This window comes from Bos indicus, chromosome 1 (genome assembly GCF_029378745.1).
Source record: "Bos indicus isolate NIAB-ARS_2022 breed Sahiwal x Tharparkar chromosome 1, NIAB-ARS_B.indTharparkar_mat_pri_1.0, whole genome shotgun sequence".
NCBI classification, from domain to species: Eukaryota; Metazoa; Chordata; class Mammalia; order Artiodactyla; family Bovidae; genus Bos; species Bos indicus.
Genome location: NC_091760.1, coordinates 130,425,915 through 130,441,265, shown reverse-complemented (window position 1 = coordinate 130,441,265; position 15,351 = coordinate 130,425,915). Strand labels below are relative to the sequence as shown.

At 40.8% G+C, this 15,351-nt stretch overlaps 1 protein-coding gene across 1 annotated transcript; it reads right to left on the bottom strand.

Moving 5' to 3' along the window:
• Nucleotides 1-1,521: 1,521 nt before the first annotated feature.
• Nucleotides 1,522-3,115, bottom strand: LOC139182299 (proline-rich protein 23C-like). Its single transcript, XM_070786972.1, has 2 exons — nucleotides 3,073-3,115; nucleotides 1,522-2,468 (listed from the first exon to the last, which is right to left on the bottom strand). The coding sequence occupies exons 1-2, from the start codon at nucleotides 3,113-3,115 to the stop codon at nucleotides 1,522-1,524; spliced, it is 990 nt and encodes a 329-aa protein (XP_070643073.1).
• Nucleotides 3,116-15,351: the final 12,236 nt, after the last annotated feature.

Sequence of the window (15,351 nt, the reverse complement as noted above, 5' to 3'; positions counted from 1 at the left end):
TTATGTTATTGTGCACCCAAAACTTAATAAAATACACTTGTTAACTATACTTCAAAAGGCAGGTTATAGCTCAGTTGGTAAAGAATCTGCCTGCAATGCAGGAGACCCAGTTCAATTCCTGGGTCAGGAAGATCCGCTGGAGAAGGGATAGGCTACCTACTCCAGTATTCTTGGGCTTCCCTTGTGGTTCAGCTGGTACAGAAACCCCTGCAATGCAGGGGACCTGGGTCTTATCCCTGGGTTGGGAAGATCCCTGAAGAAGGGAAAGGCTACCCACTCCAGTATTCTGGCCTGGAGAATTCCATGGACTGTATAGTCCACGGGGTCACAAAGAGTCGGACATGACTGAAACCACTTTCACTAACTAACTGTATTTCAAAAAAAGGGGTGACACTATTAACTACACCAGACAACCTGGATTTGAGGTAATATCCAATGAAAGGATTATGGAAAAATAAGATGTAAGAGGCTTGTCAAAAAAAAAAAAAAAAAAGGAGACATACTCATTATTTGGAAATAATTTTATTAGTCAAGCAAGAGAATCTATAGATAAGTGATTACAGAAATTAAGTAATTTTCTGGTTGTCAGACAATTTAAGAAAAAATATTTCTATATGTTAGTAGCAATATAAAAAACATATTTTGGAGCTTATAAGTATAAAAACACAAAATCTTTAGAATTACAAACTTTCCTGGGGCAAGAAAATTATATAACATTAAAAGCATATAAGAAGAACAGAAAACTGTTGGTTCTTTTGGGAAAACCCAGCAATAGAATTAAACCATCTGCCAACCTAGTCATTCAAAAGAGGAGGGGCCATAATCATTGTTCCCCATTCTATGTTTTGTATTCAACAAATATTTGTCCACATAAAACTACTGACTAGATTCCCCTAAAGGGGCTAGACCTTCCATCCAAAAAAGTCCCAGCTGGGTAGAGGTGTTGTAAACTAGCATGGACAGACACTAGGACCAAAACCGTGTAAAGAACAGAAATGAGCAATTCTTCTGTTGAGTGGGGTGGGGCACAATAGGGAAAGGGGCCAGTGGTAGGGTATCTGGGAAAGGATAGCTTTTTAGAGAAAAGTGCTTTTGCTTATGTTTGAAGCAAATGGGAAGGGGGTAGAGCTGCTTAGGCTTCCCCAGCGGCTCAGTGGTAAAGAATCCGCCTGCAATGCAGGAGAGGCAGCTTCCATCCCTGGGTCAGGAAGATGCCCCGGAGAAGTAAACGACAACCTATTCCAGTATTCTTGCCTGGGAAATCACATGGGCAGAGGATCTTGGAGGGCTACAGTCCACAGAGTTGCACGGAGTCCAAAACAACAGCAAACAAACAAACAAACAAAAACAACAACAGATCTGCTTAAGGGTAACCTCTTTAGAGAAAACCTACCAGCAGTCTGGCTGGCTGAAAGAATGCTGCATTTCAAGTGGATTTTCTTTGCCCAGGTGAGCTTCCTTTCAGGTGTTCAGGCAGCCACTGACCAAAATTCTGCAATGCAGCCTGCATCCAAAAAGGACCTATTCGTGTGCTTCTTTTGGTGTGTTCAATATATACACAACCAACATCGGAAGATTCTGTCCTGGTGCCCGCTCAGGAGTCCAGGAATTGTGGGAGGCAGTGGATTCAGGGAACAGGCATCTCCGGGCCTTGCAAGGAGGACCAGTTGGGCGACAGGGGCGCTCCTGGGGACCTGGACTCGGAGAAGGAGGTAGAGGTTGGAGTGGTGAGTCAGGAAAGGGCTCCAGAAGGTGCAAGTCCAGGTTGTCGTCGTGCTGAGGAGAGCCTCTCTCTGGACTAGGATTGGAGGCCCGAGGGGAGAGCTCTGAGACTAGGTCGAACAGGTCAAAGTGAGTCAAACTTCCAGCAGAAGAGCGGAGCCCAGCGACTGGGACTGAGGCAGCATCCATCCCGCCCAGCAGGAAGTCAGCGTCAGCATTCGCGTCCTCCTTGCTGGCCTCTCCCTGGCAGGCGATCTCTGGGACAGCGGCACAGGAGAGTCCCGGCTCCAGGGCCACGTACTCTCCGGGAGGGCTCAGGACAGCGCCCGGTTCTAGGCCCTGCCCCCACGGCCCTTCCACACCCGAGCCCAGGAGGGCCTCGGGGACCAGCATGAGGATGCGACCTCCGAAACACACTTGCCACACAGACGTTGGCTCGGGCTCCAGCAGCAGTTCGACGTCGTCCAGGAGCACGTGCAGAGCACATCCCGTCGGCAGGACAGCCACGAAAATGAGAGTGCCCGCTGTCGGGGACCAGGTCAGGTTATGCAGGCTGGGCTCCGCCTCAGACTCGGACTTGGGGAGGGCGGGCTCCTCGGTTCGGCGGCGCTTGGCAGGGCCGGGTCCTCCGTCCTGCTGTTCCCACGTGTCCTCAGGGTAGGCGGTGGGGCTGCGCGGTCGGCAGCCCATCATGTGAATGTCGCCGCGGGCCTGGGACCTGGCAGAAGGCGACAGAGGGCTGGGTCCTGCAGGCAGTGAAAGGTCGGCTTGACAGGTGAGGCCGACGAGGGGCGGTGGGGCGCAGGAACGCAGGACGAGTCTTCGAACTTTGGGGTTGCCTCTGGGGAGTCACTCAGTCGTGGCTTCTAGGGGAGCTGCTGCGTTCAGTCTTGCGAGTTTGAAGCTTCAGCTCCTCACGTGGACGGGTTTGCAGAGGAGTGGGCCAAGGGTGCCGTGAGTGAAGCGGGCGGAACCAGAGTCGCTAAGCAGCCGCACGCTAAGCAGCCGCACGCTAAGCAGCCGCACGCTAAGCAGCCGCACGCTAAGCAGCCGCACGCTAAGCAGCCGCACGCTAAGCAGCCGCACGCTAAGCAGCCGCACGCTAAGCAGCCGCACGCTAAGCAGCCGCACGCTAAGCCCCGCCCCTTCCTAGGCTCCGCCTACAGAAATGGAGTAGTCTGGGAAGCCCTAGAGTCCTGACCCTGGTGGGTAGTTCAGTGTAGATGCTTTTATAGGCCTGAAGGGGGCGGAGCAATCGTGCCACTCCTGGGTGAAGTCCTTGGCTTTCCTCTTGTTGACCTCAGATGAGGAAAACCTTAACCGGAAAACCGATTACATTTGAAGTCTCACCATTGGAACGCTGCACCAGGACCCTGAAATGTAGTTCCTTCATCCCCTGAGACGTCGCCCTGGTAGTGACCTCTTATCTTCTTTTGGTCCAATAGTGAGGTGAGTTTTTGGATGGCATCCTTAAGCCTTTGTCTGTTGTTAATGATTGTCAGATCCTTGCAGGTGTGTTGGAAGGGAAAGAGATGTTAGAATTGATTGTCTTAATATCAACTGCTGCATGGTCAACTTATGTATGTATCAGTTTAGCATGATGGTCATTGTTATACTTCCGTCACTAAACCAAGAGTTTAGTGTATCGAATTTGACGTACACTACACTCAGAGGTGTATCTGTTGCGGCTCAACTGTCATCCCAAAGGAAGAACCAATTGGCCAGGAGCCCGGAAGTAGCAGAGGATCCTCCGACCCATCAGGCTCCCCTCCAGGTGATGCAGGCGGCAGCGCCTTTAATCTGGGTGTCACTTTAAAGGCGCGTCTAGGGCTTTCCTGGTGGCTCAGAGGTTAAAGCGTCTGCCTGCAATGCAGGAGACTTGGGTTCGATCCCTGGGTTGGGAAGATCTCCTGGAAAAGGAAATGGCAACCCACTCCAGTATTCTTGCCTGGAGAATCCCATAGAGAGAGGAGCCTGGTAGGCTACAGTCCACGCAAAGAGTTGGACACGACTGAGTGACTTCACTTTCTCTTTCACCACATGATTGCTCACTTTGTCCCTTTTTACAAAATAGCTTTTATGGTCTCATTTTTAGGGCCGCATCATATTCCCTCATACAGAATTCCATTAAAATCAGGCTTCCTTTGATGGACATTCAAGCTAGTGATTTGTGAATTGGCAGACACTGACCTTCTCTGGCCAGTTAGTGTAAAATGCAGATTCTATGCCACATCCCAGAACCACTGATCAGACTTCCGAGAGCCATGGGCGTAGGAATTCTCCTTAAGCAGCTCCACAATGATTCTGTTTGGGGCCCGAACTTAAGATGATGGAACTTATTTTCACTCAGCATATGAGGGGTTCAGGAACAGGGCAGTGTATGGTTGAGGTCATGTCCCAGCCTGTTGGTGACAAAGTCAAGAAGGAAATTCAACCTTCCTGGGCCTGCCTTCAGTGGTTTCCCTGATACTCCTTCCTGCATCCACTCTCATGGTTGCATTCCAGTGTCTTGCCTGTGGGCTAAGAAATTCCCTGTATAGATCAGGAATGTTGCTGAGGGAACATGCAGGGCTGAACACTGCTTTTGGGGCACTCCCGACCAGACCTTGTTGGAGTTCTGTTGCTGATGCTTGGACATCCCATGGTCAAGGATAGTTCAATGGGAGCTCTATTTTCAGGACAATGAGTGTGGACATGCTATGTTTTAAGGGATGGATGGAAGAGCCAAAACCTGGCCAGGATACCAGGTGTGGCTCACAACTCTTGGCATAACTGGTATTGGAGCCCTGAATGAGGTGGCTCCTGTCTCTGCCTTGTCCACTACTCTCCTGACCTCAGTAGTTTCACATTTGGGCTCATCATTGTTCTGGGCCCTATGAATTGTCACTGTGAGCTCCCCTTCCAAGGGAACGTGGTCCTGTCCTGAGATAAAGGCAGTTACTGGGGGCCCGGCGTAGAGGGACCTGATTTTCTCTTCTGATCAGTCTCTTTCTTTCTTTTAATTGGCTGTGTAACTCAGCTTGTCAGAATCTTAGTTCCTGGACCAGGGATCAATCCCAAGACCCCCTGCAGTGGAAGCGCAGCATTCTAACAACTGGATTGCCAAGTAATTTCCATGGTCAGCCCCTTTCTAAGTGGGTGATTATGGACCAGTCATTTCACCTTCTCTGGTCTCAGTTTCCTACACATGAAGTGGACAGAATGCTATCTACTGTGCAGGAGGGTTGTGAGATAATGTATATAAAATGTTCTTGGAATAGGGTAAGTGCCAAGTGAAAGTGAAAGTGTTAGTCACTCAGTCATGTCTGACTCTTTGCAACCCCATGGACTGTAGCCTACTAGGCTCCTCTGTCCATGGGATTTTCCAAGCAAGAATACTTGGAAAAGCAAGTATTTCCTTGCTTTTTCAAGGAAGGCCATTTCCTGCTCCAGGGGATCTTCTGGACCTGGGGATTGAACCTGGGTCTCTTATGTTGCAGGCAGATTCTTTAGTGTCTGAGCCACCAGAGAATAGTAACTATTCACTCGTTATCATGATTATAATCTGTCTATTCTCATGTGACACTATAGCTGTATTCTCAGCATCTTAAACAGTGCCTGGCAAGTAGCCAACATTCAGTGAATGGTAAAAAAAAAATATCATTGTCATCATCATCATTCTAAAAAGGGGTCTGATCTGTTAGAAAGTAATTTTTCACGTTTTTTCGTGGCATAACATCTATATAATTCAAGAATGGCTCGCTGGGCACCAGATTAGAAAATCACAAAATCTTTAATTTTGCCTTATTTTTCTTTACTCTAAGATGCACAGAGACTGTCAGAATGATTTATCAGGCCCACTCATTGGCTTTTCTTGGGTCAGTCATTACTGTCTATCCAATCAACGTGAACTGATTGAACAACTGTGAGGGAGGAATTAGCAAATAAATTCTGGTTCCCTGCAGATCCTCCCTCTAATGAGGGCTTTCCTGGTGGCTCAGAAAATCCCATGGACAGAGGAGCCTGGGTGGGCTACGTCCATGGGTCGCAAAGAGTCAGACATGATTGATCGACTAACACTTTCACTTTCCTCCCTCTAATGATGGCCATCCTGTTGTCCCCCTAGAATACATAGTGAAGTTGCTCAGTCGTGTCCGACTCTGCGACCCCATGGGCTGTAGCCTACCAGGCTCCTCCGTCCATGGGATTTTCCAGGCAAGAGTACTGAAGTGGGTTGCCATTTCCTTCTCCAGGGAATCTTCCTGACCCAGGGATTGAACCCAGGTCTCCTGCATTGCAGACAGTTGCTTTAACATCTGAGCCACCAGGGAAGCACAAAATACGTAAGTAGCTTTTAAAAATTCTCATTTATTTTATTTACTTTAGGAATAATACCTGAATACATATTTTAGAAAATCCCCACCACAGCCCAATTCAGTGTTTATTATGTCAAGATCCTTTTCTGTGTATGTACAAACATGACATCGGATGTTTTCTTCCTGGAATGGCCGAGTATTGTGGGTCTTTTTCTGCACAATGTTAGAGCTTACTGCTATTTGGTATTGTCATCCACAACATACATTATCTCTTCTATCTTTTATTGGAGAGCCCTTTTCCAACATGCAATACAGGCTTTTATATGAAAATGTTGTATAAGAAAAGGCAGCTTCAAACATTTCTTGTACAGCAACACTTTTGTCTTTGCCTGTAGCAGAATAAGGTAGCGATCCACTCACTCTGTGCTTAACTCACAGTAATCCTGGCATATTATACTGTGCTTTCTGAGTGTGTCACAGTGATGAATTCTGTTGGATTAGTGATGCTTGGATAACAAGGAGATCAAGCCAGTCAATCCTAAAGGAAATCAACCCTAAATATTCATTGAAAGGACTGATGCTGAAGCTGAAACTCCAATACTTCAGCCCCCTGATGTGAAGAGCCAACTCATTGGAAAAGACCCTGATGCTGGGAAAGATTGAGGGCAGCAGGGGAAGGAGATGACAGAGGATGAGATGGTTGGATGGCATCATTGACTCAATGGACATGGGTTTGAGCAAGCTCTGGGAGATGGTGAAGGACCGGGAAGCCTTTCGTGCTGCAGTCTGTGGGTTGCAAAGAGTCAGACACGATTGAGCGACTGAATAACAATTGATGCTGTCCCAGTGATTTAATATTTTATGATGGCCTGTGTTGTCACAATATTATTAATCTTTTACTTTTTAAGGAGTTTTTAAGACAAAACTGTTATTGCAGTAGTTATTTGGCATTTTAAAGGGTGAGGCTGAAGCTGAAGCTAAATACAGGGTTTTTTTTTTAACCAAATACTTTTTTTTTCAGCTTCCCTGTGATATGAAAGACAATGATTTCTGTATCTTAATTTTGAATTTAGATTTCTTATAGAATTCTCATTTTTTCTGGTTATTTCTTTGGTTAACAATCATATGACCATATGCAAATGGTCTTATTTGCCCTCCCTTTAAGATTTTAAACATTTTTTTTTTTCTCTTGTATAATTTTGTTGACTAGTATCTCCAGTCAAATATTGGAAAAATGTCATCTTTTTCTTGTTTTAGACTTTGGTGGGACTCCTGCTAATGTTTGCCTGTTAAACATGGTGCTTCAAAGTAAGTGTCATGTCAAAGAATTATCAAGCTCTTGCTGTTTTATTGAATATTTAATGCTTTATCTTGAAATATTTCCAAACTTACAGAAACAATAAAAACAGTATGAAGAATTCTCATCTATCCTTTATTAATTTTTAACACTTTGCCTTATCATTCTTTTTTTTTTTTTTTTACTACACCACATCGATCTGCCTTATCATTCTTTAGTTCTGTCTTTCAGAAAGACCACAGGATATATTGATATTGATATTTATATTTATATTCTTTGAATCATTACAGAGCAAGTTGTATATATTCAGACTCTTTTCCTCAGAATTGTTCAGTGTATATTTCCTAATAAGAATATTCTCTCATATATTTTTAGAACAATTATCAAATTTAAAAAATTTAAAATTGCTGTCATGCTTTAATCCACAGTTCATTTTCCAATTTTGTCAATTGTACTGTCAATGTTCTTTATTATATATCACTCTTTATCAATTTAAAAATTTTAATTTACCATTATTTTTTCTTCCATCTTTATCTAGATATAATTGTTGTGCAGCACTGTTTAAGATGTGCAGCATAGTGATTTGTCTTACATACGTCATTTGCTGATTACCACAATAAGTTTAGTGAGAATCCCTCATAGCCTATAGATAGAAAATTTAAAAATAGGAAAAAGTTTGTTTTTCTTGTGTCTAGAACTGTTTGGATTTATTCTCTTCTCTCTCATGTATGATGTACAGTAGTATTAATTACATATAGTATGCTATACATTACATTCCTAGTACTTGTTTATCTTATAACTGGAAGTTTGTACTTTTGTCTACTTTTATCTAATACTGTCCATTTTTATTTTTGTCTAGAAGATGTGGGTCAGGTCAGGATCATGCATTTCATTCAAGTGTCATGTCTCTTTAGTTAACTTTTATCTGGGCTAGTTCCTTAACCTTCTGTTGTTTTTCAAGCCATTAATATTTTTGAAAATTATAGGTAGTTATTTGCTGGTGTTCCTCAATTTGGGATTCTCTGATGTTTCCTCATAAAAAGATTAAAATTATATTTTTTTGCCTTGAATATTAATAGGTGATCCTGTGTCTTCTAGAGACACATCATATCCATTTGCTCCTTACAGTGATTTTAATATTTCTTTTTTCAATTTAGTGGTTATTAATAAACTTATGGAGGTGGGCTACCATCACCATAGCAGTTTTAGAATATCTTTTTCACCTCCAAAATTTCCTTTATGCCTATTTGCATTAAGGTTTCATCTCTCGAAACCCCAGACCAAGGTAATAGGTAATTGCCTCTTTTTCTTTAAATTTGCCTTTTTACTAGTTATTTCATAGAATGAATCATTCAGGGTGTAGTCTTTTGCATCTGACTTGTTTTAGTTAGTGTACTATTTTGGAAGTTTATTCCTGTTTTAGCAATTGTTATCCATGTTATAGAATATTATATTGCTAATTGTTCCATTTTCTTGAGGAATGGTATCTATTGTATGAAATACCACGTGTTTGTACATTCATCAGTATTTGGACATTTGGATTATTTCCATTTTGGGGCTGTTAGGAATAATGCTGCTATGAACACTCATACACATGTCTTTGTGAGGTCATATGTTTTTAAGTCTCTTACAAAGATTCCAAGGAGTGGAATTCTTGGGTCAAATGGCAAGTTTATGTTCTACTTAAAAATAAACCTGTGGAATGGTTTTCCAAAGTGGCTGTACCATGTTATATTCCCACAAGCAATGCATGGGGATTTTAATCTTTCCTCAGTCTCACCAGCATTTAGTATGGTCTGTCTTTTTGAATGTAGCCATTCTAGTGAGTGTGTTTTGGTATGTCACTGTGGTTTTAACTTGCATTTCCCTAATGACTAATAATAGTGCACATCTTGTCATGAGTGTATTAGCTAAGCCTGTGTTGTGCATCTTTTATGGTTAAATGTATTAAAATCTTTTGTCCATTTAAAAATTCTATCATTTGCCTGATCTTTGAATTGTTACAGTTTTTTGTATATTCTGGATACAGTCCTTTATCTGATACCTGATTGCACATATTTTCTCCTATTTTATGGACTTTCTTCCATTGTTTCATTAAAATATAATTGGCATATTACGTTATATTAGTTTTGGGTGTGTTTAAAAATTCTTATTAGTGATTTTTGATTTGCATATGTTTAAAATTTTGATCACTTTCAAAATGCCAAATTGAAAAGATGAATTGTAACTTTGATTTTATATCTAAGAACCTTCAGCCTAATCAAGGTCAGAGATTTCCTTCTCTTTTTTTTGAAGAAATTAATTCAAAAGAATTCAAAGAAATTAGTTCTAGTTTTTACATCTAGATCTATGATCCAGTTTGTGTTTTTTTGTGTGCATGTAATGTGAAATAATAGTTTCAGATTTTTAATGTGAATATTCAATTTGTAAAAAGACTATGCCTTTTACATTTAATTGTCTTGGAACTTTTGTCAGAAATGAATTGATCATAAATGTAAATATTTGTTTCTGACTTGCAATTTAGTTCCTTTGACCTGTTGTATGACTATTCTTCTGCCAGTACCACACTGTCTTGATTATTGTATCTTTTGAATAAGATTTGAAACTTAAGTTAGCTTAAGTCCTTCAACTTTGTTCTTTTTAAATGTTGTCATTACAATTCTAGGTGCTTTGCATTTCCATATGAATTTTAGAATCCATTTGTCAATTTCTGATTAATGCCTGCTAGATTCATGTACAGCTCAATTTGAAAAGAATTGCTATTTTGACAGTATTTAGTCTTTCAGTCAGGAACATGACTTCTGTCATGAATCATATGTGTCTCCCTATTTATTTAGATCACTTTAATCTCCTCAGTGTTTTATTATTAAAGTATAGTTTTTATTGAAGTATAGTTTATTTACAATGTTGTGTTAATTTCTGCTGTACCACAAAGAGTGATTCATATATATATATATATATATTCTTTTTATATTCTTTTCCATTGTGGTTTATTTCAGGATATTGAATATTGTTCCCTGTGCTATACAGCAGGGCTCATTGCTTATCCATTCTATATGGACTAGTTTGCATCTAATAACCCCAAACTCTCGGTCCATTCCTTCCCCGCTACCCCTCCATCTTGGCAACCACATGTCTGTTCTGTATGTGAGTCTGTTTCTGTTTCATAGAGAGGTTCATTTGTGTCTTATTCAACATTTAAGTGATATCATATAGCATTTGTCTTTCTCTTTCTGATTTACCTTATTTAGTCTCTAGTTGCATTCATGTTTTTGCAGAATGCATTATTTTGTTCTTTTTTATGGCTGAGTGGTATTCCATTGTATGTATGTATCACATCTTTATCCATTTACCTGTTGATGGATGTTTAAGTTGTTTCCATGTCTTGCCTATTGTGAATAGTGCTGCTGTGAACATAGGAATACATATATCTTTTTGAACTACAGTTTTGTCTGGATATATGTCCAGAAATGAGATTGCTGGATCGTTAGGTAGTTCTATAGATTGCTTTGGGTAGTATACTAATTTTCACTGTATTAATTCTTCCAATCCATGAACATGGTATATTTCTCCATCTATTTGTGTCATCTATGATTTCTTTCATCAGTGTTTTATAGTTTTCTATATATAGGTCTTTAGTTTCTTTAGGTAGATATGTTCCTAAGTATTTTATTCTTTTCATTGCAATGGTGAATGGAATTGTTTCCTTAATTTCTCTTTCTGTTTTCTCATTGTTAGTGTATAGGAATGCAAGGGATTTCTGTGTGTTAATTTTGAATTCTGCAACTTTACTATATTCATTGATTAGCTCTAGTAATTTTCTGGTGGAGTCTTTAGGGTTTTCTATGTAGAGGATCTGGAGAAGGAAATGGCAACCCACTCCAGTGTTCTTGCCTGGAGAATCCCAGGGACGGGGTAGCCTGGTGGGCTGCCGTCTCTGGGGTCACACAGAGTCGGACACGACTGAAGTGACGCAGCAGCAGCAGCAGCATGTAGAGGATCATGTCATCTGCAAAAAGTGAGAGTTTTACTTCTTTTCCAATCTGGATTCCTTTTATTTCTTTTTCTGCTCTGATTGCTATGGCTAAAACTTCCAAAACTGTGTTGAATAGTAGTGGTGAGAGTGGACATCCTTGTCTTATTCCTGACTTTAGGGGAAATGCTTTCAATTCTTCACCATTGAGGATAATGTTTACTGTGGGTTTATCACATATAGCTTGTGTTATGTTGAGGTATGTCCCTTCTGTGGCTGCTTTCTGGAAGGTTTTTATCCTAAATGGATGTTGAATTTTGTCAAAGGCTTTCTCTGCATCTATTGAGATAATCATATGGTTTTTATCTTTCAATTTGTTAATGTGGTATATCACATTGATTGATTTGCAAATATTGAAGAATCTTTGGATCCCTGGGATAAAGCTCACTTGTCATGATGTATGATCTTTTTAATATATTGTTGGATTCTGTTTGCTAGAATTTTGTTAAGATTTTTGCATCTATGTTCATCAGAGATATTGGCCTGTAGTTTTCTTTTTTTGTGGCATCTTTGTCTGGTTTTGGTATTAGGGTGATGGTGACCTCATAGAATGAGTTTGGAAGTTTACTTTCCTCTGAAATTTTATGGAAGAGTTTGAGTAGGATAGGTGTTAGCGCTTTTCTAAATTTTTGGTAGAATTCAGCTGTGAGGCCATCTGGTCCTGGGCTTTTGTTTGTTGAAAGATTTCTAATTACAGTTTTGATTTCTGTGCTTGCAATGGGCCTGTTAAGATTTTCTATTTCTTCTTGGTTCAGTTTTGGAAAGTTATACTTTTCTCAGAATTTGTCCATTTCTTCCAAGTTGTCCATTTTATTAGCATACAGTTGCTGATAGTAGTCTCTTATGATCCTTTGTATTTCTGTGTTGTCTGTTGTGATTTCTCCATTTTCATTTCAAATTTTGTTGATTTGATTCTTCTCCCTTTTTTTCTTGATGAGGCTGGCTAATGGTTTGTCTATTTTATTTATCTTCTCAAAGAACCAGCTTTTAGCTTTGTTGATTTTGGCTATGGTCTCCTTTGTTTCTTTTGCATTTATTTCTGCCCTAATTTTTATGATTTCTTTCCTTATACTAACTCTGGAGTGCTTCATTTCTTCTTTTTCTAGTTGCTTTAGGTGTAGAGTTAGGTTATTTATTTGATTTCTCTCCTATTTCTTGAGGTAGACTTGTATTGCTATGAATCTTCCCTTCAGCGCTGCTTTTACTGAATCCCATAGGTTTTGGGTTGTTGTGTTTTCATTTTTTAATTTCTTTTTTGATTTCTTCTGTGATTTGTTGGTTATTCCAAAGCATGTTGTTTAGCCTACATATGGTAAATTCAAAAAAATTGAAATCATGTAAAGCATCTTTTCTGATCACAATGAGGTAAGATTAGATGTCAATTACAGGAAAAAAAACTATTAAAAATACAAACATATAAAGGAGAGTTTTGCCAGGTAAAATATTCTTGTTTGGCAGTTTTTTTTCCTTTGTATATATCATCATAGTCTTTCATGACCTATAATGTTTCTGTTGAAAAAACCCTGATGGACTTCTATGTTCATGACAAGTTGCTTTCAAAATTCTTTGTTTTGATAATTTAATTATAATGTGTCTCATCATAGACCAATCAGGACTTTTCAGCTTTGAATGAAGATACCTACTTCCTTCCCTAGATTTGGTAAGTTCTCAGCCATTATTTCTTTAAATAAGCTTTCTGCTCCTTTCTTATCCTTCTGGAACTCCCATTAAGTGTATCTTATTTCATGTGATGATTTCACCTAAGTCTCATATGCTTTCTTTACTCTTTTATACTTTTTTTCTTTTTGTTTCTCTAACTAGATAATTTCTTTTTGATTATTTCTTCTACATGGTTGAATCTTCTGTGAAGATCTGTGTTGAATTTTTCAGTTTAGTTGTCATAGTTTTTAGCTTTAGGATGTTGGTTTAAATCTTTTTTTAATGGTTTCTATTTTTTATCAAAGCTTTTATTGTATTTTTTCCAGATTTCATTTAGCTGTCTACCTATGTTCTCTTGTATCTTAATGAATTTCTTTAAGATGATTATTTTCAATTTTTTTTGTCAGTTAGTTCATGGATTACCATTTCTTTAAGGTCAGTTATTGGAACTGTATTAGTTCCCTTTTAGTCTTGTCATGTTTCCCTAATTCTTCTTTTTCCTTACACCTTTGCATTGAATTCTCTGCATTTGAAGAGGTGGAAAACTTTTCTAGTCTTTATAGATTGGTTTTGAAGGTAAAGACCTTCTTTTACAGGTTTCCTCTAATGATGGGAAATGACAAGACTGTGGTGAAGCAGAGTTGAAGCTGGATTACAGGACTGCTTTTAGGGTCTGCATTTGCGTCTATGGTCAGTGGCCTGTTAGTGGGGGCACTGATGGAGTGACTTCTCCTGTGTCCCTTGGTGGATGGGGTTGGTGGGAGGACGATAGACAGATGGGGCTGGAACAAAGCTCACTAAGGGATGGGGACGTCTTTTGAATATGCAGCTGGTATTGCTGCTGCTGCTGCTGCTGCTAAGTTGCTTCCGACTCTGTGCGACCCCGTAGACGGCAGCCCACCAGGCTCCCCCGTCCCTGGGATTCTCCAGACAAGAACACTGGAGTGGGTTGCCATTTCCTTCTCCAATGCATGAAAGTGAAAAGTGAAAGTGAGGTCGCTCAGTCGTGTCCGACTCTTCACGACCCCATGGACTGTAGCCTACCAGGCTCCTCCGTCCATGGGATTTTCCAGGCAAGAGTACTGGGGTGGGGTACCATCACCTTCTCCGGCAGCTGGTATTAGGTTGGTGCAAATGTAATTGTGGTTTCAGACCGTGAATTTTAAGTCAATATGTCTAGGCTCAAACACATCTTTATTAATCAAAACAGGAACCATTACAATCAACACATTTTTGCCAAAGAGAAATAAGTTTGTTTATTCCTATAGCCTAAAAATCCATGCTTTAGTATTCGATGAACTCTTTGAAAGCACTTTCTGCATCCTACTGGTTGTGGAAGTGTTTTATCTGCAAAAAGTTGTCAAGATGCTTGAAGAAGTGATAGTCAGTTGGTGAGAGGTCAGGTGAACATGGCAGAGGAGGCAAAACTTCATAGCCCAATTCATTCAACTTTTGAAGCGTTGGTTGTGTGACATGCAGCTGGGTGTTGTCATGGAGAAGAATTGGGTCCATTCTGTTGGCCAATGACAGGCTGCAGGTGTTGCAGTTTTTGGTACATTTCATCGATTTGTTGAGTATACTTCTCAGACGTAATGGTTTTGCCGGGATTCAGAAAGCTGTAGTGGATCAGACTGGCAGCAGACCACCAAACAGTGACCCTGACCTTTTTTTGGTGCAAGTGTGGCTTTGGGAACTGCTTTGGAGCTTCTTCTCAGTCCAGCCACTGAGCTGGTCATCACTGGTGGTTCTATAAAATCCACTTTTCATCACATGTCAGAATCAGATTGAGAAATGGTTCATTGTTGTTGCATGGAAAAAGAGAAGGTGACACTTCAAAATGATATTTTTGATTTGACGTCAGCTGGAGAAGCCAATGGCACCCCACTCCAGCACTCTTGCCTGGAAAATCCCACAGACGGAAGAGCCTGGTAGGCCGCAGTCCATGGGGTTGCTAAGAGTCGGACAAGACTCAGTGACTTCACTTTCACTTTTTACTTTCATGCATTGGAGAAGGAAATGGCAACCCACTCCAGTGTTCTTGCCTGGAGAATCCCAGGGACGGGGGAGCCTGGTGGGCTGCCGTCTATGGGGTCGCACAGAGTCGGACATGACTGAAGCGACTTAGCAGCAGCAGCAGCAGCAGCATGAGGCACCCACTCATTGAGCTTTTTAACCTTTCCAATTTGCCTCAAATGCTGAATGACCATAGAACGGTTGACACTGAGTTCTTCAGCAACTTCTCATGTAGTTGTAAGAGGATCAGCTTTGATGATCCTCTCAATTGGTCATTGTCAGCTTCTGATGGCTGGCCACTGTACTCTTCATCTTCAAGGCTCTTGTCTCCT

Coding starts and splice junctions, on each gene's coding strand:
- LOC139182299 (XM_070786972.1), bottom strand. CDS start 3,115: ATGAAGGAACTACATTTCAGGGTCCTGGTGCAGCGTTCCAATG. Junction 2,469..3,072: donor CCTGGTGCAGCGTTCCAATG/GTGAGACTTCAA, acceptor CACTGCCTGCAG/GACCCAGCCCTCTGTCGCCT.